Consider the following 27,425-nt stretch of genomic DNA (forward strand, 5'->3'; position numbering starts at 1 on the left):
TCACTGTTGTTTGGTCTCTGTTTTCTTAGCCTCCCCAGGAGTGGCCCCGTCAGCCAGAGGGTCACTCGTGCCGATCTTCACCTGGCTTTCCAGGTGACTGAGACGTTGCTTCACTTTCATCTGAGTGGCATTGTACTCGGCCAGGAGGCGTGCAAACCTGGTCTGCAGGGTGTCTAGGGAGGACTCCAGGTGCTCCACCTTCTCCTCAATATCCTTGGGGTCCGCCCCGGCCCTGGCCACGTCCTCATCAATCAGGTTGTCCTTCATCAGGATCTGCCGTCCCTTCTCCTCCAGGGCCTTCTTGGCCTCTGGGTATTCGGTGAGAGCCTCCATCAGATCATCCTTGGAAAGGCAGAATAGGTCCGAGTAGCCGATGCTCCTGATATTGGCTGTCCTGCGGTTCCCTGACTTGCTCCCCTTGATGTTCAAGATGCTGATCTCCCCAAAGTAACTCCCATCACTGAGGACCACGAACTGGGTGATCCCGTCATCAGCCACCACAGCCAGCTTGCCCTCCTTGATGATGTACATCTCCCTCCCGATGTCCCCCTTCTTGCAGATGTAATCCCCTGGGCTGAACACTGCAGGCCGCAGCTTGAGCACCAGTTCTACCAGCAGCCCTGCCTCACAGTCTTGGAAGATGCGAACCTTCTTCAGAGTGTCCAGGTGCACGTTGATGGCGATCTCGGCCTTCAGTTTGTCTGGGAGACTCTTGAGTACCTCCTTCTCATCCACCGTCTTCTTGTTGGCCCACAGGTAGTCAAACCACCGGATCACCCGAGTCTCCAAGTCCTTGGTCACCTTGCGGAATTGCATGTACTGCTTGATAGAGTCAATCTTGGCCTGGAACTCAGCCCGTGAAGCATTCATGTTCGAGATCATGGAGCCCACGTTGCCAACAATGGTGGCAAAAATCAGGACACCCACTAGGAAGTCTATGACCACAAACAGATACTCCTCGTCTTTCACAGGAGGTGGGGTCTCCCCGATGGTGGTCAGGGTCAAGGTGGACCAATAGAGACTATAAATGTACTTCCTGGAGAGGCGTCCATACTCTGGGTTTGAGACGTTTGGATAGACCCAGGAATCTGTCCCAAAACCAATGAACTTGGAAATGGCAAAGTAGATGCAGGCGTTCCAATGGATGATGACGAGGATGTACAAGACCAAGTTCCCGATCCTGAACAAATTGGGGTAGTTGGTCCTCGTCTCTGTGCGGTCGAAGAACTCAAAGAGCCGGGCAAACTTCAGGAGGCGGTTGAACCTCAGTTCTGGGTAGTTTATGCCCAACTTAAAATAAGCCAGGTCTGTGGGGACCAGGGATAATATGTCCAGTTTGAAGTGCACAGTCTTTGTGTAATGCTTCCACAGTCTCGGGGCATCCTTGACCATCAAGCCTTGTTCAAGGAAGCCTGAAGAAAAAGATGGAGGTCACTTGGGCATTAAAGTGGCTGCCTTTTGTGTGTGTGTGTGTGTGACCGTGGCCCACAGAAAAATATTTTACACTGTAACTAAAGAAGACGTAGTTATACATACATGACAGAAACAATTTCAAAAGCCACATTTACCTCTTACTATGAAAATGCACTCTGATATTTTCTCATCTAGGATGTTCCAACCTGTCTTATTCAATTAAAAATGTAGATTAATTGGGTAAATGTGAATGGGGACTGCTGTTTGAAGATACCAAGGAATGATTATTAAATTTTTTAAAGATAAATGGATGTGTTAAATATATATATTTACATTTGTTTACATAATCTCTACACCCAATGTGGGGCTTAAACCCACGACTCCAAGATCAAGAGCCTCACGTTCTTCTGAGTGAGCCAGCCAGGAGACCCTGGACATTATATTTTTTAAAATGCATCCTTTAAAGTTAGAGATACATATTAAAGTGATCGCCGTCTGAGATTGGCTTTAAACTACTCCAACCAAGAAAAGGGCTTGGGCAGGGAGAGATGAAACATTAGTAAAATGTTGGTAACTGCTGAAGCTGGATGAAGGTACATGGGGATTTATATAATACTACTGTCTCCAACTTCATATTTGTTTGAAAATATTAATGATAAAAATTGTAGAAGCACATGGCCCTTCAAACTGATTTCACCAGCCACCGATGGGGCATGACCTCCCTTTTAAAAACATTGCCTACGGAAGCAGTAACTCTCCTTTGGGGTTGCACCTTACTGCCATCCCAAGGGCTCTGAAAACTTTTGCAGCATTCAGACTGGTCTGGTCTGGCGCTGAGCTGGGCGTGGAAGACTCAGGAGGTGTTATTACTGCTGAACTCAGTCAAGTAGGCTGAGACTTTCATTCTTCTTTTTCTTTTCTTTCAAACATGCACAAAAGTAGAGATATAAAGAATGTCCTTTAGATTTTGGTAAGCATCAGACTCATACTGAGGGTTCTGTGAAACCCAGAGTCCAGGCTGTCCCCACCGTTGGTTCCATAGGTCTGGGGTCTACTTCTAACAAGGTCTGGATGATGCTGCTGCTGATCCAGGGCCACACTTTGAGGGCTAAACGGAGGCCGGACTGCCCCTTTTGTGAAAAGCAAACATCAAGTTTGTGATCATGTGGTAGGGACACCCTGCCTCCCAGGCCCCAATTCCCTAGTTCATTCTTTGGTTACCTTTGTGTTTATTGAGTGCCTAGATCATTCCACGGCACTCCTATGCCATGGGGCTTCTCCCTATTTCCTTAATAACATCCTCTCTCAATTCTGAAGACTTTTTTCTCTTTTGAGTATGACCCATGGCCACTTGGTTTCTGTGCCTAACTGTCTTCCCCACAAGGCTTCCTGCTGAATCTTAGATTGCCAGCGATAGCACCCAAGCACAGAAAGGGGTGGAATCCCTGTCTAAGTGGGGTAACTTCTCCCACTGAAGCTTGGTTGAAAGAGGGATAGCTGGTTCCATGAGTTGGGCCCCCCGTGGAGCTCTCATGTCTCAGTAGGCTTATGTCACCACGAAGTGGCAGAACACTGGGACTAAGTTACTCATGCAACCTTTAAGCTGCATACTTGAGGTCTTCTTCTTCTTTTTTTTCTTAAAGACTTATTTATTTGTTTAAGAGAGGGAGAGCACGCACAAGCAGGGGGAGCAGCAGGCAGAGCAAGGAGCCCAATGCAGAACCCTGAGACCACACCATGACCTGAGCTGAAATCAAGAGTCGGATGCTTAACCGACTGAGCTGCCCAGGCGCTCCAGAGGTCTTCTAACTTATGATGCTGGGCACTGAGTGGAAGCAGGGGTTGCTGGTCTGGCCCTGCCAGGTAGTGACTGTAGACTTTGGGCCAGTCACTCAGCGTCTCTGGGCCTCAGTTTCTGAAGATGGAGATAATCATGCCTGTGCTTCCTGTCTCATGCAGAAGATCTCGTGAGAAACCAAGAGGTGCTTGAAATGCTTTCTACACCAGGAAGTCACATGGAGGCTTGCTGCTGTGATGTGGTGCTGTTCTTTACAGCGACAGCTATGGCATGGTTTTCAGCTCAAAAAGCTTAGAAGTGACAAGCCAGGCCCTTGCCGGCTGATGGGAAGTCTTTGTGCAGATTAGAAAAAGGTGCCCCAAGGATACATAGCTAGGACCCTCAGACATGGGGGGTTAATTTAGCCGCCACTCAAAACCAGAGGTGATCTGAGGGAAGTCATCATGCACGTGGGCCCTGCTTCTGATTTCATGCCTCCATACATCTAAAACCACATTGTAACCTGTCCTGGATCCTCCAGCTGTCCAGAGAAAGGAGCTCCAAAGATTGAGGGAGCTCTTTCTCCTTTTTCCTGCCATACTGAACTGTCGCTGCCAGAGGGGTCCTTTGACAGATGACAGTTTGGCCTTCTTATTTCACAGGTGATACAAATGAGGCCCAGAGAGACAACTTGATTTGCTCAAGGTCCCACAGGTCGTTGGGACAGCAGGGACCAGAACCCCCGTATCCTGACCTCTGCTAAAAGGCCACTGTACAGGGAACCATAAGGCAGTACCACGTCCTCACTGTTGGGGCTTCCCTAGACCCGCCAGGGCTCTCATGGACATGGGGAGGTAATGCTTACCATTCTGGATCTCCTGAACCTGTCACCAGTCCCCACGGTCCCCCTCCTGAGACATGAGGTGTGTCTGTGGCCTAGTTCCCAGGGAAGTCCCTGGGCCTTGCCCCACTCACCTGTCCGGGCTCGCACCAGCATATCCATGCCATAGAGGACATCGGACGAGTAGTCCAGGACCAGCCACAACATCACGTGCTCGGACTGCAGCTCGTCGAAACAGGCCCTAGGCAAGTGAGGGAAGGAGTGCGCATGTCCCGGGCCAGTCCCAAGCAGGCACCAGCTCTGGGCTGAGCACGGCAGTGTTCAGCCTGGTATCAGCCCTGCTGGCAGGGTTTGTTCCCCAGCGTTACCATCCCAGGCTCTGATGAGGAGACGCAGCTCTGAGCAGCTTGCTGTCCCAAAGAGAGAGCCCTGCGGCCTCTCGACAGTGAGCTCTGGGATCCCAGAAGCGGGCAGTTCTTCCAGGCCTCACTGATGGAGTCGCTGATGGGGGCAGAGACGGAGCACCTGGCCCCTCTGGGGTCAGATGCCAACAAACTAGAGGAATTTCTCAGAAATTCACAGCTGAACAAGCCGGTAAATATTTTCTGCTTTCTAGGTCCATATGCTTACTATTTCTCACACAAAGAGTACCCCTCAAATACGCTCTTCACCTCAAAAAAGCAGCAGCTGGTGCCTGTGTCCCCACCCTGCAGCTCGATCAGCAACCCAAGCCCCCTGCTGCCTCAGAATTGCAGCTTCTCCAGGACCCCCTGCTCGCACAGGACAGCTCACCCACATAGGAGCTGCCCCAAGTTCTCCCCCTTCTCACACCCACACTTCCCCTCAGAAGAGCAGGAGATCCCCCCACCTTGCTCAGAGAATCCCGAAAGCCCCCACTTACACTCAGACAGTAGCTTGTCTTCTCCCCAGCCCCACAGAAGCAGCTGCCGTCTGTCTTGCCGACTAGCTCAGGATTGCCCCCAGAGTCCCCCTGCCTTGCCCGCACCTCCCCATCCACCCCCCAAAGAGAAGCAGCTCAACCTACATCCTTGTCCTGCATCTTTGACCTGAACCCTGTCACTTACTCTCAGAGAGTAGCCACTTACCCCTTGTCCTGCCCTGAAGTTTGCTTAGAAAAAGCCCCAAAGTCTCCTGTGTACTTCTGGAAGAACAGTGGCTTGCCCCTTTGTCCTCCAACTGCTTGCTCAAGAACCTTGCCAAACCCCTGCCCCCTCAGAAGAGTAGCCTCCCCCCAACCTCCAGAGCACCCAAAGCCTCAGCCACTGTGGAAGGGCAGCTGCTCACCCACGCACGCCTGTCTCATGGGCTTGCACAGGAAGGCTCCAAAGCCCAGCACTTAGGAAGCGTGGCTCTTGTCCCTGCATTCTTGCCCTGTGCCTTCCTCGGGCCGCACACACTCCCACCAACCCCATCAGAGGAGAGACAAGGGATCCCTACATCTCTCTCCTACAAACTCTCTCAGAAATGCCCCAAAGGCCCTGCCTGTCCACGGAGAGCAGCGGCCTGCCCTGCATCTCCGGCCTGCAGCTTGCTCAGGGATGCTCAAAGGTCCTGTTTGGCCTCAGAAGAGCATAGCCCCCTGTAGCCCCCATCCTGTCGGCTGCTCAGGAATGCCCAATCACCACCTACTTCCCCTCAGAAGAGTAGCTATTCGACCCTGCATCTTCCTCCTCCAGCTGGATTAAGACTATTCCAAGGTGACAGGACCCTTGCTGTCCATAGCCAGCACAGGTCCTCACCAGTGGTTCAGAGAACTCTTGAAGACAGTCCTCTTTTAGAAGTGGGGACACACAGCTGAATGGTGGCTGCATGGGGCCTGGAAACCCAGCCCCCTGACTGGGACCCAGAGCTCTGTCTTGAGGCCTGACTGCCCTCACCTTTCCTGGCCCCTCCACCCTTCTCCCCTCCTAGTGTGGAGACCCTGCCCACTCTCCCCTACCTGCACACCAGCAGACACCAGTTGTAGAAGACAGGCAGGGCAATGATTGTCAACCAGTTGTAGTACATGTTGCTGGAGGGATCCACCACAATGCTGTCCTTCTTTTTTCTGGAAACACCGACACACAAACAATGTAGTGTGTTGAAAGATCGCAGCACTGGACAGTCTTAGAAATCTTGTTTAGCTTACAGACCATAGAGCAACTGCAGGCTAAACTCAAGGGACACGTCTTGTCAGTATCAGGGGGTCACATGGGGTGTCCCCGCATGGGGGGGACAGGCTGGGAGAGGGCAGACTCTGGAGGTCCTTCCCACCTAGCTCAGCTCCTCAGGAAGCCACAGCTGACAATAAAATGATGGTGATGACACTCCCATGTGCCCACGGTATCACCCATGTCCTTCAGGATGTTGGGAAGCAATTACAGCATGGTAATGCTGGAACCATTTGGGGGAGCTCTGTGGAAATGCTGATTCCCAGGGCCCACCCAGAACCCTTCCAGGGCCAGGGCTAGAGATGTGCATTTAGACACTGTCCAGAGGTTCCGAAATAGCTCCTCTCGGGATTGCATTTGGGAGCTAACTGCATTTGTGCAGGTGATCTAAAGACTCATGTCAAGGGCTTGGATCCTGCCTCTCCGTCAAAATCAACTCATCTGGGAATCCTCTAGGTTATATGGACCAACACTGAAGGGAGCAATAGTTTAGGGTGCTTTCTGTTTTTATTTTCAGGATTTTCTAAGGATTAGAGTTTATAAGTGGCACTGGAAATTCTCCTTTTCCTTTGGGTCCATGAGCCTTGTCCCCCATCCCGTATGCCCTACAAGCTGGCCCGGGATTGCAGGGCTGCTCCCATGCCCCAGGGGAGACCTCGGGATGTCTTTCTTTCTTTGCCTTGCCTCACCACGTCCAAGATCAACAGCTCACTGACAGGGCTTTGGAATGTTCCTGATGCACATCACTGCTGGGTTTGGAGTCAAGTTTGAGAATATAGCATTTCCTAGTGCCCAGGAGTAGGCCTCAGCTTACCCCGACTGTACAGACAGACGAACGGAATGTAGGGTGGGAGTGCACAGGGGCAGGCTCACAGGGACAGCCCCTGATTGCTCACCCAAGGCTGCAGACAGTCCTCTCCACCTGTAATCCCCCTCTGGGTGCTCAGAGCTGGGGCAGGACTCTCCCTGCAGAGTGGGCCCCTCACGCCATCTCAGGAAGCCCAAGCCCCACCTGGGACCAACTCTGCAGCCCCTTTCCAGGACCGACACCAGGGCCTGGCGACATGGTTCTCAGACTCCCAGGACCCGGTTTGGAGGTGGGAGGGGGCCCAGGCCTGACTTCTGCACCCCTTCGTTGGAGGCAGCTCTTCTCAGTACTTACTCCTCTTGTTTTGTGGAGTTTTTCTCTTTCTCTTCCTTTTTCTCCTTCTCCTCCTTTTTCGCCTTGTCACTGGATGATACAGGGGGACATTGAGCAATGTTCATAGGCCAAGGACACTACTACCACAGTGGAGAGGGTGGGCAACAGTCACAAGGAGGAGAGGGTGTGGAATAGGATATGGATACTTCCAGCTCACAGGGATGAAACGAGGTTACTGATTTTATCGCTATTACTATTCCTGAGATTGGAGGTAAACCAACCCATTAAAGCATACACTGTACACGTTAAAGTATGCATAGAGTTCTGGGCTAATGGTCTACAGTTTCTGACCCACTTTCATGAGTCCCTAGGAAGTCACAAAGAGCTTGAGACCAGAGACATTTTGAGGTAACAGGAAAGGAACCCACATCCACACACGGTGGGCAGAAAAGTCCCCCGGAGTTTCGAAGTCACATGTAAGGTTCTTCGTCCTGAAGGGAGGGGTATGGCTTGTTGGCTGTTCTCAAAACCCACCTGTGTATCAAATGAAAGCCTGGTCCTTGATGAGGAAGCCAGGGAGGAAAAGGGAAGCAAAATACACACAGGCAATGGAAAATCTTAGAGTCGCCTGAGGCAAAGGCCACCATGTTCAGACACCTGTCCAGATGGTGGCAGATGGTGAGGCACCTGTCCACATCTGCAGGGAGGTCCTGTGAGGGCAGGTGTCTCCCGAGCACATGGCTTTACTCTGCTTCCTCTCCTTTATGGCATACCTTTATGCCTTAGCGCTGTTAAAAAGGTTGTCCGTTCATAGTCACACCAGGTCTGGAAGGCAGGCATTACTGCCCAGGGAGCCATTGAAGAAACCAAGCGGAAGGTAAAAGACCCTGCCCGCCTCTGGGGAACCCACCGGAATCACCCACAGACCCTTCGGATCCCCCTATTCCACATCCTGGAGGAAGGCCCAGGGTTGAGAAATAAGCACTCACTGAAAAAGCCCAATATACTTTACAGAGCATGACCTAAGGGAATAATCAAAGATGTGTGCAAACATGCGCACGGGAAGATGACCCGCCACTGTTTCTAACCGTGAGCAGCATAAGCAATCTAACCCTACAACAGGAGGACATTCGTCCACAGTGGAACTCTACGAGGCCCCTCAAAATGATGTGGAAGAGTATTTGGTGACACGGAAAAACCTTTCTAATATTTTGCCAAGTTAAAAGCAGACTGTGAAAACAGCACAGAATAATAGCTGTGTGAGTTTTCTATTGCTGCCAGAACAAACTGTCACTGGTTATTGGCTTAAAACAACCCACACTTCAGATCTGTAGGTCGGAAGTCTGGTCTGGGTCTCCCTGTCCTGAAATTGAGGGGTTGGCAGGGCTGTGATCCTTTCTGAGGATTCCAGGAGAGACTCTGTTTCCCGCTTATTTGCGTTGTTGGTGGAATTTAATTCCTTGCTGTAATTTGATCCTCTTTTTCCTGCTGGCTGTAAGCCAAGGGCATCCTCAGCGTTTAGAGGCTGTTGCGACCTTGGTTACTGGCGTCCTTCTTCTGTGTTCAAAGCCAGCAACAGCAGGTGGAGCCCTTCTCGAGATGCCGGTCTCTCTGGTTCTCTGCAGCTGGAAATCTCCACTTTAAAGGATGCTTTTGATTAGACCGGGCCCACCTTGATAATCCCGCATAAGCTCAGGCTCCTGAAATTTAATCACATCTGCAAAGTCCCTGTTGCTGTGTGAGGTAACGTAGTCACAGGAGGTGAAGATTAAGGCCTGGACTTTTGGGGGAGCCATTATGCCCCCTACCACAGTCTGTCCCTCAGCCCCCAAAGATTTATATCCACCCCATGGGCTAAATGCATTCACCCTCATTCCAAGACACCCCCCCACACACAAGTTTCACCCCATGATAGTATCAACTCGGAGTCCAAAAGTCTCCTCAGCTGAAAAGTGCCAAATCTTATCATCTAAACCGGAATCTCACGACTCTGGGTGTGAGCCCCTCTCCTTGTGAACCTGTGAGACTAAAACAAACCATCTGCTCCAAAGATACCATGGGAGGGCAGGTATAGGATATCAGTTCTGGATACTCCATTTCAAAAAGGGAGAAGACCAAAGGACAAGAGAGTTACTGGTCACAAGTGATAAAATTCAGTGGGGCAACTGCCATTCTGTCTCAAGGCCTGAGAATAATCCTCTGTGGTTTTCAAGCCTCTACCCTCTGGGCTCAAGGCTCTCCCCTCCCAGCAATCCTTTCTTCCTCCTTAAAGGGAGCACCTGTCTATTTATAGCTGAATATTCTAATCAACCTGTTTCCTGCATCTAGAATTTAGGGGTCCCACATTCTGCCTCCATTTCTGCCCCTTCTCGTCTAAGCTGGCAGTGTTTTCTGCTGGTAGGAAATCTTCCAGAACATTTCAGGTCATGTTTATGAGAGGGATTCACTGGGCTAGACAAGTGGCTCATCCACAGATCTTTGAGAAATCCCTTCTCTATTTTTGGCTTCTGTGGGCGTGCAGGCAGAGGGGAGCTGTGAGTCACACCCTTAATCTCTTCAGGGAATCCTTTGTTCACTACTCAGTACTTTTGATCTTTCTGAGGTAATAGCAAAAGGTTGCTCAGCCACACCTTCAACTTTTTCTCAAAGCACGATTTCCTGACAGTTTTTAAAATTTAGTATCTTTTGCATTTGAATAGGCTGTGAATTTCCAAAATCATGAAGTCCCGTTTCCTTCTTGTTTACAATTCTTCCCTCAATGTATCTCTTTCCTTTTGGGTTTTACCATAAGCAGCAAGAAGTCACCAGGCTGGACCTTCAACACCTTTGGTTGGAAATACCCTCAGCTAAACATTCAAGCTCATTGCCTACAATTTCTGCATTCCACCCTTCCTGCAGGTGTGGGACATAATTGCACTACGCTTCCTGCCACCGTAAAGCAAGAGTCCCCTTTTCTCCTGTTTCCAAAAGCCTGCTCATTTTTTTGCAAGTCCTCACCAGCAGCGTCCTTAAAGTCCTGAGTCCCTACTAATAGTCCATTTATAACCATCCAAGCAACAAGGTGCTTGGGCAATTTAGGTTTTCTCTGTAATGCTCCTCATTTTCTTCCAAGCCCTCACTGGTAGTCTTTAATATCCATATTTCTACCACCAACCTATTCGAAGCAATCTAGACTTTTTTTTTCTTTAGTTATGCTCCTCAGGATTCTTCTGGAGCCTGCTCTGAAGCCACTCCCACATTGCTCGGTATTTGTTTCAGCGGTAGCCCCATCCTGGTAATCAAAAGGTGCCTTACTAGTTTTCTATTGCTGCCATAACAAATTACCACAAACACAGAGGCTTAAAACAACCCACATGTGTTATCTTATAATTCTGTAGATCAGAAGTCTGGTATAAGTCTGACTGTACAAAATTCAAGGGGCGGGCAAGTTGCGCTTCTTTTTGGAGGCCCTGGGGCAGAATCTGTTTCCTGCTCACCAGGGTTGTTGGCAGTTCCTTAACGCTGTAGGACCAAAGTCCCCGTGTTCTTGCTGCTGAAAGTGGAGGGCTGGCCAGCTTTGTGAGGCTGCTGTATGCCTTGCCTTGTGTCCCCCTTTCTCCTTCTTCAAAGCCAGCAGTTACCTTCCCACATTGAAAATCCTCTTCCTTCTCCTTCCATCTCATCTTGTGGACCCACTCTTTCCCCCTTTCTGCTTTTTAGGACTCCTGTGATTACACTGGGCCCACTTGATAATCCAGGATAATCTCCAAGGTCTTCAAATTTAATCACACTTGCAAAGTCCACTTTGCCATATAAAGTAATCTCTCCAGAGATTAGGATGTAGCCATCTTTAGGGAGGTGGTGGTGAAATTGTTCTGCCTACCTTGCTACTCAGTATTTATTGGGCACTTACTATGTACTAGGCACTGTCCTAAGCACTGCACATGGATTCATATATTTAGTCTTCACACAACCCCGTAAGACAGACATTAATACAAACCCTAATTTTCAAGTCAGGAAACTGATGCACAGAGAGGTCAGGTAACTTCCCCAAGGTCACAAAGCTCTTTGTGGCTGAATTGGGATACAAGTGAGCTTAACTGGCATATATATACATTGATAATATTATATTAGAGAGATGATATATATTGATCACAATATGTATCTATATATGTAATTATGTATAATTCTAATAAAAATTATATATTCTATATAATAATTATAGCATATACCAGCATATACACTACATATTTTATATAACATATTCTTTATTCCTATCTATCTATCTATCTATCTATCTATTAAGTAAATATAGAAAACTTGGAGGGATATTTCCCAACATGTTAAGAGGGATCATCTCCGATAATGGGATTCCACTACTAAAATGAAGTATATTTTTGGAGGGTGTATGCTCATGGGTGCTTTTCTGTGTTTTCCAAGTTTTTGAAAGTGAATACATGAATAAATTGAATAAAAATTAAAAAATTACTAAACTTGTTAGAAGAATAAGGACTGCCACTGACGTCTTAATGCCAAGAAACCAGCAGAGGGCGCTGCCCACAAGCTTATCAGGCAGCTCAGCTCTGCCGGAGTTTACCACCAGGCAAGAATGAGAAGGCTGGAGGTTATATGACTTGGCCTTTCCCCTGCTTATCAACCTGCTGTGGGCCTATGAAAGACCCAGCGCCATCCAACCACATCCCTGAACCCACCCAGCACTCCCCTATACAGAGCCACAAAACAACGTCAGTTTGGGCTAGGAGCCCTTTGCTCCAGGAGAGAGAAAAATGATTCAGGACCCATGGGGCTAAGTGAAAATGCTAGAAACGTGGTGGAAGAATGGGGAAGGATGTCCATAGGAATTATTTCTGTAATTCTGTGCCCAGATGGTCCCATTTTGGGACAGTCCTCAATTTTGTCCCTCAGTCCTCGGCCTGCTGTGTGGATCCAGGATTCGCACCTAACACCAAAGATTTATAAGAGCCTGATTCAGCCAACACCATCTTCCTCCATCCTCGCCTACATCCCAGTCCCAGAACAGAGAAGGCTAGAGAACTGCAGGACCTCTGTCCGTGGTTACCAGCACCCCGGGCCTTTCTCTGACTGCAGGACCCAACACTGGGGATTCAACGGTGTTTAATAGTAAGTTTGGCTTTAGATCAAGCACACATCAAATAGCTGCTGTTTCACAGATTAAATAATTTCATTTATCTTGTATTTGATTCTCTGGATTGGATATCTACATTTATGAGAACAAAATGCATTTAGGTTTCATGGAGGGAAATGGGAAAAACTTCTATCCAAGGAACAAAGGGAAATAAGAAAAAAGCCTTGACACATTTCTCTTTCAAATGCAAGTCAGGAAATCCAGATTTCTTGCTGATATTGATGGTTTCCCCCCCTAAGCTCCAAATGAGACTTCCTCCAGTGCCTATCCCCATGGTACTCCATAAAGAAGGCTGGAGAATGGTGCACACACACACACACACACACACACACGTGCTAACACGAGGGCATGATCACACTCACGCACACACCCTCCCTGGACTCCTGAGGGGCACTTGCCAGAATCACACCTCAAACTGATTTGCCAAATCAGCATCTGGTGAGAAAAAGTAATTACAGCAGGTCAGCATTTCAAGAGGCTATCCTCTGGAACTATCTACATTTCCTCTTCCCACTGTCCTGATCACACCCTCCAAATTGGCTCAGATCAGCCTTAGGACAAGAGCATTTCACTGGGGCATCCTGGAACTTGAAGTTGGAGAATGGAAAACACATTCTCATCATGAAGGAGGATATCCACAGCTCTGTAAAGGAACTCAGAGACTGTACCCTCAAATCCGTAGCGAGAGAGGATGTCAAGGCTTAAAACATTTATGCAATATAACCCCTCCGCATTATAGATGGGAAAAGTGAGGGAAGGACAGAACATGACTTGCTCCAAGAAGTCATACGGACCAGGTCCCTTCCCCATTTGTCCACAGGATGAAAGGAATAGGGTTCTAGTCTAGTGGTGTTCTGGGAGGGTGGGAAGTGGATGCGTTTTAGCAGGGTGGCGGAGCTGGGGCACCTACTGGGAGGAAGGCGGCCGGTGGGACCAGGGAAGGCGAGGGGCTCTGCTGGGGAGCAGAGGTACTCACTCCTCTGAGTTGTTGCAGGTGTTGGTGTTGTTTCTGGCCAGGGGCCAGCCACTGCAGGGAAGTAAAAAGAATGCAGCATGGGAATCTGAGCTCAGCGCCAGCGGCTGGGGGCCATCTGCCCCGGGTGGTTATTCCAGTACCTGCATCCCCAGTCCCCTGGTTCTTTCCACACAGCTTGAAGCACCCTGAACAAAAATTTTTGATGACTGGTTGGCTCTAGTAAAGCCTGGTGGGAAGAAAGGATGAACTTCTGGCTGAACTGAGTCTTCTGAATAAGTGAGAGTTGCTTTGTGAGTCCCACCCAAACCTGGCCTCGCGGTGCCCTCAGTTTCATTTAGTTCAACCCTATGCCGGGCAGTATACCAGGAGCCACCTGGGACCCAGACATGAATCTGAGGGGCACCTGCTCTCTCAGGTGAGGAGGGCTGAGCGCCTTCAGAATGCACAGGCAGCAGCAACCTGCTCCACTCATCTGCACGGGCGGGGCTCTCAGAAGGCGCCCTCCCTGCACCTTGAAAACGCAGTCACAGCAGCTGCTTCCAACTTGCAGAGCAAAAAATAGACCGTGGGCGGAACTGTCCCAGTTTTGAGTCTGTCCTGCCCTGGGCCCTTCTCCCCACATTAATCTTAACACTTCCAGGCCTGCCAGTCCTGATCTACAGGAGAACTGGGTAGAGAGTAGAGGCTGGTTTTGCACCCAGCTGCACGTTTATTTAAGGCTGAGTCGCACAGCCCTTCCCGGTGGTCTCTAGGAAAAGGCATTATCTCCTAGAGCTCAATTGCTCACACACACGTTTGTGACACAGCTAGTTTAAGAAAGCCAGCGTGGCCTCACAGCCGCCTGTCTGTCATCCCTGTAGACCATTCACAGAGGACGGCCGGGACCAAAGTCGTGGCCGGTGATACTCCCGCCTGGCTCTCAGGGAGCCTCTTCATTTCTGTGATACTGAACATAGAGCCAAATGCCTTTCTGGTACTTTTGCTCACCCCCGCTCAATTCTTCCTCCCTCTCACTGTTCAGGATGTGGCTCTAACTGCCTGTTTGGGGAGAGGTTCTGATAATCGGAAAGTCTCCCAAAGAATTTTGCAACCCGTGTGAAATTGGAAAAGAAAGTGTAGCTCCCTGCAGTGCAGTGGCCTGTATTCACCACATCTCTTTGTCTGGGGGTCTCTTAAGGCCAAACCAACAGAATAACCAAGACCAGTCTTTGCATACTTTCTGCTTTGCCAATGGGATTTGCCTGGAAAATCCAAAGTCTTCCTCCCCCTAGGAAGCCTCCCTGATTGATCAGCCGTCATTCTACACCATTGCATGTACCTACCTACTCTGAATCCTCGGATGAGTGACCAGACATCTGAGGTACAGTTGGGACCTGGCTCTGAGAGGGTCCTAGCCCAACCCTTTGCTCATCTGGTAACATTGGGAAAGGGACAAAGAGGCCAATGTTCATCTTCATTAGGCTAAGCTTGTAGAGAAGACAATTTGATCAAGTTAGCAGAGGAAGTCTTTGCTTGCCAACCAGGAACTGAACCAGTCTGCCTAGCTCGGTAGCAAACCTCTCCCCTCCTCCTCCTCTGCCTTCTTTTCTTCCTTATCTGCCATCCCTCCTTTCTTTCTGGTTCAGCAGCCAACAGCACATAAGCCTTACCATCATGGAGCTCCCTCTCAGTCTAGGATGCCTGGCCCTGGGAACCTGGGATGGCCTGGCACACCTCCCCACCAGCACCCAGGCCCTCCACCATCTCTTCCCAAGCCCAGAAAACCGAGGGTTTGTGGTCCAAACCCAGGTGAAAACATGAGCCCGAGAATGCCAGGCCTTTGTATCTCAGCCAGCAATTTTCATGCCCTTCCTGGTAGGGAGACTAAAGGTGGCTGTCCTAGAGTGGTTGCTAGCAAGAAATTTTCCTTGAACTCTCACATTTCCTCTTAAATATGCTTGTATATTTTGCAATCTAGTGCATAATCTATAATAAACCTATGACACAAACATACAAACATGGAAGAAAAATGGAAGCACCAGAAAGATCCATCTTGCTTCCTCTGAGGCTGCATGACCTTCCCTCCCCAGGAACCCTGGGATGCCTGTTTGAGTTGCTCACACCTGAGCCCTTCTTCAGCTCATTTGACAAAAAAACATGCAGGATTTTCTCTAGTAATTATATAGGGACCATCTGTTCTGCTACAACCGTGCTTGTTTTCACCTTTGCACTTTATAAATCTTGTCATTACCTAGAGAATTCAGCCAAAAGACCTTCCTAAGGCCCCTTTTCCAGAAAGCAGATTCTGAGCAAGAGGCTTCCTGTCTGAGAGGCTCCAAGGTGGTCAGCCTCCATCTCCATATCTTACCTCTCCTTTCTTCCTCTCCAATTGCCCAGAGCATCCTAAAGAGACCTTCTGCTGCTCAGTGTCCCTGGATTCAACCTGTGGTGGCCCAGTGGTCTCCCTGCTGACCACAGGCTGGGGAGACTTCCCAAGAACAAGAGAGGAGGGGAGGCAACAGCTGTGTGTGTGGGGTGTGGGGGTGTGGGGTGAAGTCAGCACCTGCAGATTTCTCTCAAATATCTGTACCAGCCACAGCCCCCAGTCAGGCGGTGGGCCATGCACAAAGTTGCTCAGAGCCTTTGCTCTGCAGAGCCTTTGCTCTGCAGACCCTTCTCCTATCAAAAAGCAAACACTCTCCCCATGCCCCACCCTACCCCTACCTACACTCCCCACCCCCTGGTTCTTATCCTGATCTGAGATATGGATGCCTCCTCTTGAACATTCTGACCAATCTGCAAGACTTTCCTCCCAGAAGACTATGTAAACCTAAGCATAGAATTGTGGGTACCGTTTAGGTACTCCCAAGATTTATGGATTAAAGTCCTTGGTTTTTAGTAAGGTGGGTCAGCGTGCAATCTAGAATGAGGGTCCTTTGATGGAGAGAGGTGTGGGGGGGCAGCATCCCCAGATGTGTTTGAGAGCACTGACTCCAGGGTGCGCTGGAGTGCAGGATCAAATGACACTGGGGATTCTGGTGAGAGGGTTTCCTCTCCTGCAGTCCTTCTTGGACTCAGGGCTGTGGCTGTTAGAGCACGCAGGACTCCCCCACCCCAGACACCATCTTCAAGGTCCTGGTCACGAGGCTGGTGCCTGCCCCAGGCCCCCCACATAGTGGATCTAGCAGCAGGAGCGAAGCGGTGCTTTCTGCACCCCCCTGTGTGGTGCCGGTGGCTCATCCCTTTGGTTCCTTACCCTCTCCCTCTGTCTGGTGGCTCCTGGCTGCCCGTATTTGACTGGGCATTGCTTTCTTGGCTGGACACCTCCTTTAGCTCAGCTCCACGGAAACGCTCCAGGAATGAGTCCGTTCTCTGGGCCTCATGGTGTACGTGCCTGGTGGCCCATGCTCGCAGTGAGATGATCAGGCGAGACATCCTGGAAGGACATGGACAGGCAGCCAATGCAGAGAGGAAGGAGACGGAAAGCCTTCTTTTCCTGGCCTGGGGTGGAAGCAGGGATGACTGGCAGGACATGGGTCCTGGGGGCCCCGGGCTCAGGTGTGCATCTCCACTCTGCTGGGGACTTATTCCCTTCTCCTCCATCATCTGCCGTCTGGAACAGAGCTAAAGGGGCATTGTCTTCATTATAACTTTGTTCTTTTAACACTTGGGCTCTGCCAAAGGCATGATCCTTCAAATGGGGCATCAGAAGCCTTTCTGCTTATCATTTCTTTTGTAGAGCTCTTTGTTATGACTGGTAAGCATAGAAATAGAAAAGAATCCAATCTGCAAATGGTGATAAAATTCAGAACAAGGTTTAAAGGAACAAATGCCCACCTACAATTTAGATTCTTTTCCTAACCCTTGTCTTATTTGTTATACAGACTCTTGTTCCCTCCCCAGGCTTGTGCATAAGTTTCTTTGCAAGTTGCCTTGACCCGTCTCCTAGAGCCAGGTCCTGCCGGACCACAAGCACCTGAGACCAGTCAGCCCATGTCCCCAGAGCCCATCTTAGCTTCAGCTTTCCATGAGAAGCTCTCCCTTAGCCCTGCCTGTTGCCTCCCCTGTCTCTCCCAAAGGGGAATGAGAAGAGAGCCTGACCTCTGTTTCTTGGTATCTGGTTGCCCTGACTTGGCACCATTGGGTGCACACCCCTGTTCTCAATCAAATGAGTTCTGAGCAACCTAGAACGAGGTCATGAGCCGTTGCATGCCTTCACCCTAATCACACACTTGAGAACTTTGCCTAGGAGAATGAGTTAAAGCCAGAAGACATTCCACGCCCAGAGATGTTGACAGCTGCTGCTGCAGACAGACGTGGAGGTGCCTGCCCAGCCCAGCCCAGCCTCCCTGCTCTGAACACTCCTCCCTTCCCCATCCGCCCTTGGCTGAGGGGCTGGAACCAAGGTCATGCTCCCAACTCCAGTTTCAGCCGACAGGTCCAGGAATGGACAAGACACCCACAGAAAGTCACTCAAGTCTCTGAACTAAAAACCACTCCAAATTGGGGTTGGGTGTTCGAACTCAGGATTGTATAGCAAAAGCCATTTTCAGCCTGTGCCGGCTGATGTGTGAACAGAGAAAGCCGGAAACAGAGGAGACATGCAGGAAAAAAAAAAAATAAATCACAAAGATCATGACACTCCAGGAGAAAATGAAAGGGAAAGGACAGGTGCCACACCCCCGCCCCCAACTCCCCTCTCTTGAGCCCCCATGGGCTCCCCTTCCATGAGGTGGTTGGTCTGAGCTTATACCAGCCTCCTGCCTCGGCCCTCCCCCAGGCCTTTCAATATTAACTGGTGTGAAGGTGTCCTTGCAGTCAGTGAGCCTTCAGACAGCATTTTATTAGTAAGACGAAAACACCAGAAATCGTGGAAATGCCCAGCCACAAGGTGCTAGTAAAAGAAACATTCCTTCACAATTAAATATATGAAGAATAACTAGAGGAATTAATTTTTGCAATAATCTTAAGCAAAAACTGTAGAACACATGACTATATAAAACTACAGCATTGGTTAAAAAAAAAATTGGTGGAAAGAAATAATCCCCACGTTTGTTGAGCACCTGTTGTGAGTCAGCACTTGGCTCTGATGCGGGCCTCACGTTGTTTGATGCGTGAGATCAGTTGTCCAGATGAGATCTGGAAAGGTAAGATGACTTCTTCAAGGTGGCACAGCTCTCGAAGCCCTAGTACAGGTATCATCGGCTCAGAGCTGGGACCCTCTTTCTAATCCTTTCACAAGGACGTGAGCCAGGAAGCCTAGACAGGCACCCAAGAGGGCCTGCCAGAGGCTCTCTCGGACAGTGGCTCCTAGGGCCATCTGCACACCACTGAGGTCCACCAGGGCTCTCCTGCGGCTGGCTGGTCTCGTTTCTCAATTCTTCTCGGAACCCCTCCTGGTTGGCTTTTTTCTAAATTCTTCCAGACTTGAGCAAGTACCTCAATATCACTTTATATGAAAGCAATTTCAGATAACAGCAGTTTTTCTTACATTTTTCTCAGCTCAGAACGCTTGACCTGAGAGGATATTCCTCAGGGGTAGACTTCTGACTGCTCTTCTGTCCCTTTTTCTTCTCCAAATCTTCAGCTCCACCTCCACCACCGCCCCCTGTCTCCCACCCCCACTTCTTCCTGAAACTCATCTACATTCTTCCTGCCTCAGTCTCCCTCTTCCCAAGGTGAGCGCTGAGCCTGATCGGTTACCTGGCGGGCCCCTGGCTGGTGTAGGAGCTTCGCCTAGACTCTGCCAGTCCTCTGGTCTCCATGGCAATCTCCTGCTGCAGTTCTGACGAAGTCTCCTCGCTCGGCAAGTGGACCCTAGGAAATCAAATATGCAGCAGGCTAAATTGATTTCAAGCTCATCCCCTCCTGGACACACTCAGGGATGAGCTGGCCAGATGTCCTGCTTAATGAGGAAAGCCACTGGCCCCGGTCTTCACTCTGTTAGTCCATGCTCCAGCAGGATCCAGCAGATCCCAGCTTTTAGGATAGGTGTGGCCTTTCCTTTACAGCAAGCCTGACCCCAGAAGGCAGCTTGTCCAGCCACAGCCCGAGGACTTAAGGGGACAGGACGGCAGCACATGGTCCTCATCCGTGCGCCGGGTGGGTGTGTCCCAGGGCCAGGGCCCGCCATCGGAAGCCACAGCAGCTGTCTCTACACAGTGATTCCAGAGCAAGAATTCTGGTTCAAACACAACTCTGTATACTGAAATCCTATCTGCTAAGGCCAGACTGTGTGTATGTCACAATACTCCCTGGGCATGCACGTACTTAGTGCTCAGCTGGCAGCCTTCCCAGGAGTGCTTTCGGTATTCGGTTAAGAGGGGTGTCCTGGAATATTGAATGGAAATGGCATGGGCCTCCATGCGCATTTGTACAGTGCTTTTGCATGAAAATACATTTCCACTGTGCCCTTTTGTCAAACCCTAACCTCTGTCCCCTGCAATGGGGGACTGGGCAAGTGACCTCACCTGCCCAATTTGGAGCGAAAAGTGTGAGCACAAATAAGACACGTGCCCATAGCAGAGCCCGGGTGTTTGTTTCTGCCCAGAATAAGACCAATGTGTTTGGGCATATTTTCCTTTCTTTCCCTGTCTTTTAAAATCTCCTAGGGCTGAAAATTTGATCAGCTTGATTAAAAGCCATCCAGGCATTGGCCCCTAGGGATTTACACTTCATTCTATGAGTCTTGAAGAGCCCAAGCAGAACAAATTAATTCCATCACGTGACCTATTCCAACCTAATCAGCCTTCTTAACAAGGTGGCAACACAGTTGATGAAGTAAGCAATAATTAATGTCAGGAAAAATCTCTCTATGTCTCCTCAGTAAGGAAGTAGAAGGCAGAGTCCTGAATCCCAGCCTCCAATCTGCTGACTCCTCTTTCTACAATACCCCTGCCATCTCCAGCTGCAGGGCTCTCCCTTCTGTCCCATAGCCCAGCCTGGCCATCTTGGTAGCAGGTTCTTCCTTCCCTCAGCTTCCTCAGACCAAGGCTACTTTTTTGTGTGTGTGTATGTGTGTGCTGGAACCACACAGAGGCAGGCTACTTCATCTTCTCCATGGCTACCTTCATGGACATTGGACATGAAGGGACAGCTCTTACACCAGTGCCACATCTGTTTTTGCAGGCTGGAACCCCCCAGCTCACCCAGCCATGCCTCATCAGGTTCAAGGCTCTTCCCAGTCATGGTCATGCTCCTGTGAGCAGGTTCCTGCATTCCTGCCTGGCTGGGCATGGAGACAGAGCCCATTCTGCTATTACTGGACCCCAAGCCAGAGGTCGTTGCAGGTTTGTGAGTTTGTGTGCTTTTGGTGTCCCCACGGGCAACTACCATCAGCCAAAACCCAAAGTCCCATAATATGGGCTGCTGCTAAGCCAGAAGGTCCTATCTTGTGCATGTACAATTGATTTGTTGGAAGTAAGTTCTGGACAGTTCCGTTGATCTGAGCCACTCAATGTTTTGGGACCCTTGGGCTCCATGTAGCCTTTCCTCCCAACTCATCTTGTTCACATGCAATACACAAACCATAGGCCACTTATTGACTGTTTACTGTATGCCAGACACATAGATCTTATCATTTAATCCACATAGCCACCCAATAAGAGAGAAAACTGAGGTTCTGAGAGGTTAGGTTAAATAACTTCCCCAAGATCATATGGTCAAGTAGCAAAGCCAAGGTTTGAATGTCATTCCATCCTACGTCAAACCCTGCTTTCATCCACTCTTATGAAGCTACTCTCTGTATTTTCACATATGACACCGATTAAAGCAGGACTGAGCCCTGTGGCATACCACTAGAGACACGGCTCTGGTCAACCAGGTTATACAATGTGGGCATGGCTCTTTATTTTGAAAACCATCTAATTGAATTCTCTCTCTCTATACCTAAAAAACCATTCATATTTTTTTGTCCTTAGACACATGGGAAACCCTGCCAGAGGTCTTGCTATAGTTAGGAAGCTCTGATACCCTTGCCCTTCTAATAATCTGCATACTACAAAGGTGAAATGCACATTCCAAGGCACTCGGGGCAGTCCCTGGAGGAGGGAGAGTGGGACGAGTGAGTGAGTCCATATCTCTAGTCCCTCCCTAGCAGCTGCCACATGGTGGGGTTAGGTGTGCAGCAACCAACAGCTTGGGCTGCAGCTCCATCCCTGTATGTGTGCCCAGAAGATCCGGAGGCAATCCCAAGGGTGAAGGTGTTCTGTCCCCACCAGCAGCTCCTCAGAGAGCTCTGGGCACCAAGGAGTCGGCCCAGCCTTTCTGCCCAGCCTGCTTTCTGTTAATTATGTGAGGGGACATCCTGAAAACAGATTTATTTGCATTAGTAGCAAAGGAATCAATGACATCAGAGCTGATGAGAATGTGAGGAGGGCAAAACCCACCCCAGATTCCAAACCAGGCCTGTTCTTCGCAGCAGTGAGGGCTCCCATGTGGGGGCTGGATCTAGGACACTTGCTTGAAGGGTGGTGGCAGAGTGGGGAGCTGGGAGGCCTATTAGCTAGGTGTTCTGTGGGCAGCTCACTTACCCTCCTTGGTGTTTTGTAGTCTTCAAAAAGGAACTAAATGAAAAATTGATGATTTTGTATCGACTTAAGTATTGTTCAAACAGCCAAGTCCAGAAAAGGCACATTTCACCATGAAGAGTAGGGAAAGCCTTCTAGGAAGTAAGTTCAAGGGACCCAAAGGGGTCTTTTCTTCTTGACATGTCTCCCCACTTGTTTTTTGATGCTTGAAATTCTCTGATGTCTTCTAGCTCCCGAGTCTCCACCCTCGTTCAATGCATGGGGGTATTTAAATAGTCAACCCACTTAGTTATTCCTCAGAGAAACTGATTTTACCAAGCAGATGGAAGAGGAGATGGGAAGAGAGAAGAGCCAGGTGTCTGAGGTGACACTTTGAGTCCCTGAGGACACACAGGTACTGAGAAAAAGGCAACCAATGGCTGAATGGGGATCCAGAACCTCCCAGAGATATACAGAAGCAGGAGAAACTGGGGGCCAGGCCCCATCCTGCCAGAGCTGGCGGAAGAGTCTGGGGCAAGGGACTTGATGGGGCCTTGTCCCAGGACAATCCAGAAGCTACCCTCTCATTTGCCGATGCCGACTGTAGGCAGCAATGATGATGATGATGATGATGCCAGGAAGGATCTCTGGGAAGTTGGCGATTAGCGAGAACAAGAGCAGCCAGCAAAACACAATGATGGGACTGTTTTGAAAGAGAAGGTAATTTTCAACTTGTGATGTTCATCTTCTAAGTTTTCTTACAAAGAGGAACTTCCTGTCTGTGAGGTAAATGTTTCCCTTGTCACTGGGAGAAGATGGGGATGCTCATCAGAGCTGCAACATGTTATCAGCTTTTGTACTTGGCGGAGCACCTGGTGAAGATGATACCTTGTTTTTCTTTTCCTCCTCTCCAGCCCTGAGGAACTGGAATGACCCACATGCACTGCCATTGGCCACTTGTGACCAGGGAACTGAAGTGAGTGTATTTTTGTCTTCGGTCCTGGGGAAGCAGCCTGAAAATGGTGTTCTTTGGTGATAATTGCTTTGGGCTCTGCTCAGAGAGCAGCACAAAAAAGGCTTCTCTTCGGTAGGACACAAACCGCTATGCCCCAAAGCTCGCCTAAAATAGCTACACCAGGAGATTGATCTGAGATTTGAGGTACCCTTGGTCCTCACGATAATTCTCTGTTGCAGATTCTGAAGTCTTTCCCTACTGCATTATCTTTTCCAATATGCCAGACTTCTCTTAAATAATCAAGTCAACTAAACAGATCTAAATAGAAAAGGAAAATTCAAGACATTTTTATTTCTGGTATTTTCAGTGTTTTGACTTTGTTGTTCAAATGAAATGTTTTCATCCTTCCGTATGGTTTGTCACTAGGAAAATGATCCCAATAATTTAAAAAAGGAGAAACAGAAACCTGGCTCTCCAGTTTGGTGAAAGATTTGGGGACAAGGATGTTTCAGGGAATGGGGACATAATAGCTCCTCTCTCCGGGGGGCATTGGGCAAAGGGTCACAGTGACACACAGGTTCCCAGCACAGTTTCTTGATATCATTGAGGACAAAGAATGATTAGTATTTAAGGAAAAACACAATTACATCTCCCAAAAGCTTTCTAAAAGGATTTGAAATTTTTTTATTATTTTTAAAAAAGTTTATTTATTTAAGTAATCTCTACACCCAACATGGGGCTCAAAGTCATGACCATGAGGTCAAGAATCACGCATTCTACCAACTGAGCCAGGCAGGTGCTCCTAAAACAGTTTGAATTTTAAAGCAAGGATCTATGGTTTGTTCAAACACCATTTCCTCCCCTAAAATAGTGATTTGAAACTTTAAAATTTTTACACGTACATGCCAGAGTCCCTGTTCAAATGACTCTTACAGGGAAAACTAGTCTGTATTTAGACAAATGCTAGGCTGTGCTGGGAAGCAGAGGAGGGGCCTGGACCCAGCCTCTGGCCCAAGGCTGTTTCACCCTCCAGCCTGAGCACACATGTTCAATCCTTGGTAACGCCAAGGAACCCATTCTAGAAACTTCCATCTGTTAACTCAGTCCTGCCTCCATGAGATAAAGCAAACATCTGCCTCATGAAAGAAGCATTATTTTTCTCTCTCCTTTTAAAATCTCCATACTGTCTCCATGTGATTCTGTATTAATCTGTCAACAAGCTTTTACCACAGGAGTGGTTGGGCAAGGCCCCAAGTGAGGCTCAGTGAGACCAGACTAGTGGTCAGCCTGAGGAAGCATGACTTGGTCACAGGCAGGAAATGGCCAGATCCAGATGTCAGGACAGCTGGAACTGTCTGAGATCAGAGGAGAAGAAGGCTTCCAGCTTGGAATACCAGGGAAGGCCCACAGGAGGAGGACTCATTTTCAAGACTGACAGCACTGACTGAACACTTTCTATACAGGAGGAACTGTGCTGAGAGCACTGACCTGTTCTAACCTCACTACAGCCCTGTGAGGTCAGTACTAGTCCACTATGCAGGTGAGGAAAGTGCAGTCCGGAGAAGCTGCACCCCTTTTCAGAGCTGGTCAGTTGCAGAGCCAATATTCAAACTCAGCCAGCCTGACCCTGAGCCTGTTAAGTCATCACACTGGTCACAGAATGGGGGATAGGAGGGAGAATGAAGGACTTTTCCCCCACCCATGAAGAGGGCAAACAGCATTTTTGAAGGACATCAATTCAGAGCCCCTGACTGTGTGGCTGACCCAGCCTCTGAGTGTGCACAAACCCAGCATGAGCCCCCAGAGGCCCATCACTGGGGTCCATGTGGCTTAAATTGAGCTAGCAATTTATTTTGTGAAGGGTCATCTTCCAGGAGTCCTAGTGAGCTCTCCTGAACAGCCCATGCCTCCAGCTGGGCTTGTAGGCCACTGGCTGAGGCAGAGCCAGGACAAATCAGGCAGAGGTGGACCATGGCAGTGTCTGGTCAAGCAGGTATTCTGGGCAGGAGCCCCAGCCCGTTAACTGGGAATGCTTATTCTTGAGTATCTAATCATAAAAAGCCAGATGAAGACCCTATTGTTCTCAGCCCCAGGGAGCCTAGAAGGTCCATGAGATGATCTGATGATGTCCCCCCACAAGACAAAAGGGAGCAATGGGGGAGAGGTCCATTCTGCTTCAAATTCTTCTTGACCCTAACAGCTTCTGTCCTTCTCCCATTGGGCCCAAGGTCCCAGGAACCCAGTGCTGCCCAAGGAGCTTCACTTTACTGCTGTGCCCCATGCTTGGACCTGTTCTCCCCTCCACCCCAGTCATCTTTGAACACCCAGCCCCAAGAGGTTAATTAGCACAGATGTGAAAAAGAAGCTATTCATGCATACCAAAGTTTTAATAGCAGATATCTGTCCTAAGAGTGTTCTTTTTTTTTCCTTTTAAATTAGGGGCAATGACTTAACCTAAAGGAGTAAGTCTCCAGTGGTGAGACACTGGTATTGACAGTAGGCCAGTTAGGAAGGAGAAATTTGAGTAGAATGAGAACTTTTTAAATTAAATTAAATTAAATTTATTTTTAAATTTCTTTACAGTGTAACAGTATTCATTGTTTTTGCACCACACCCAGTGCTCCATGCAATGCATGCCCTCCTTAATACCCATCACCTGGCTCCCCCAATCTCCCACCCCCTGCCCCTTCAAAACCCTCAGGTTGTTTTTCAGAGTCCATAGTCTCTCATGGTTTACCTCCCCTTCCAGTTTCCCTCAACTCCTTTCTCCTCTCCATCTCCCCATGTCCTCCATGTTATTTGTTATGCTCTACAAATAAGTAAAACCATATGATAATTGACTCTGCTTGACTTATTTCACTCAGCATAATCTCTTCCAGTCCCATGCATGTTGCTACAAAAGTTGGGTATTCATCCTTTCTGATGGAGGCATAATACTCCATAGTGTATATGGACCACATCTTCCTTATCCAGAATGAGAACTTCTGATGGCCCTGAGTCATATCAAAAATTCCTGGGGCTCCAACAGTATGTTAAAATGGTTGGAGGCAATTAATAGCTGTTGGGATGCTCTGAGACATTCCTCCCTTTGCCGGAATCCCCAAAGGTGGGGTTCTAGGACTACATGAATTCACAGTGACAGGGAATCAATCTCTTTGGAAATTATTGTCCATAACTCATGAGCAGAGTTACTAAGGAGTAGGAACAAGAATCTACACAGAAAAAACCAAATGTGCATCTGAAAGAAGTGATATACATTAGTAACAGAGGAGAAATGGTGGATGAAGGCCCAGCACCAGGGATGTGAACACTGATGGACTGTCTTTGCAGTTTATGGTCATTGGATAATATGCAGTTCTCATGGGAGGGAGAAGTTTTCATGGGAGGAAGAAGTTTTCAGTGTTATATATATGGGACAACAATAACACAAATTTTGGAAATAAAGTTTCTCATGGTTCAACTCAATCAACTCATTGAGAATTTAAGAAACATAAAAATATAAGTCCATATGCACCAAATAGGTACACTCCCACTTCCTCATCCTTGTGCCAGGAGCTTGGAAAAGATGCTGCTCCATTTGCAGTTGAAGAAACTGAGGCATAGAGAAATTAAGTGGGTTTTCCCCAGTCTACTAGTAAGCCATGAACAGGTCTAGAAGTAGAACTTAAGGCCCAGATTTCCTTATGGCTGCCTGTGTGGGGATGTCATTGATGTGGCTAATGGCTTTACTGGTAAGGCACAGCCCACTCCCTGCAGACCATGGGCACAACATGAATACTGCCCTTCCACTGAATGTGAGGGACAGGGCATCTGATTCGTACTCATCCCTAGCATCCAGGACAATGACTGGTGCACAGAGTCCAATAAATGTCTGAAGTATATATGGGAAAGCATGCCAGTTTGGAGAAGTTTTTACAATAAAAGTTAATTTGCTCCATTTGAATCTTCAGTTTGTTACCTTTTAGAAGTTACATAATCTTTTGAGCCTCATTTTCTACCTCTCTAAAACGAGAATAAAAACTACTTCCATGGGTTGTGAGGCTTAGGTGAGATGGAGTAAGTGAAGTCAGAAGGAGCACTGTGAATAGCCCGCACCCTTCAACCTGCTGTTTGCTACAGGCTAAGGCATTCTTTACCCCACAGTCTAGATCAGCTATGGGAACAACTCATTTTGTGGGCATGCAGTGGAAAGCCCATCTTACCTGCTGAGGCCATTTTCAACATTGTCGAGATCTCTGTCCGTGGTCCTTACCGCGGGGTGGGAGAATTGGGTGTTAATCTTGGCCATCTTCTTGCTTAGTCACGTTCAGCCCCAAGGTGGTTACTGAAACATGAATACAAAGCACATCACATCAGGGCAGGGAATGAGCTGCAAACCCAGCTCGTTGTAGGTAAGGGCTGTTTCCCAGGACAAGCCCTGGCACACATATCCTCTTCCATTTCTCCCATAGTTCTAGCTACACTGTGTTTTAATTGGGTATCTTTGGGCTCTTCTTCACAGCCTGAAGCAAAAGCAAGG

The 27,425-nt window shown here is 48.7% G+C and overlaps 1 protein-coding gene across 1 annotated transcript; it reads right to left on the reverse strand.

Moving 5' to 3' along the window:
* Nucleotides 1-27,194, reverse strand: CNGA3 (cyclic nucleotide gated channel subunit alpha 3). Its single transcript, XM_032877712.1, has 7 exons — nt 27,109-27,194; nt 19,148-19,261; nt 16,701-16,880; nt 10,518-10,526; nt 5,992-6,099; nt 4,166-4,272; nt 1-1,412 (listed from the first exon to the last, which is right to left on the reverse strand). The coding sequence occupies exons 1-7, from the start codon at nt 27,192-27,194 to the stop codon at nt 1-3; spliced, it is 2,016 nt and encodes a 671-aa protein (XP_032733603.1).
* Nucleotides 27,195-27,425: the final 231 nt, after the last annotated feature.

Source organism: Lontra canadensis, unplaced genomic scaffold (assembly GCF_010015895.1).
Source record: "Lontra canadensis isolate GAN:19392208 unplaced genomic scaffold, GSC_riverotter_1.0 scaffold61, whole genome shotgun sequence".
In the NCBI taxonomy this organism is placed as follows: domain Eukaryota; kingdom Metazoa; phylum Chordata; class Mammalia; order Carnivora; family Mustelidae; genus Lontra; species Lontra canadensis.

Coding starts and splice junctions, on each gene's coding strand:
- CNGA3 (XM_032877712.1), bottom strand. CDS start 27,194: ATGGCCAAGATTAACACCCAATTCTCCCACCCCGCGGTAAGGACCACG. Junction 19,262..27,108: donor GTTGAAAATGGCCTCAGCAG/GTAAGATGGGCT, acceptor TTGATTTCCTAG/GGTCCACTTGCCGAGCGAGG. Junction 1,413..4,165: donor GCTGGTGCGAGCCCGGACAG/GTGAGTGGGGCA, acceptor CTTTTTCTTCAG/GCTTCCTTGAACAAGGCTTG.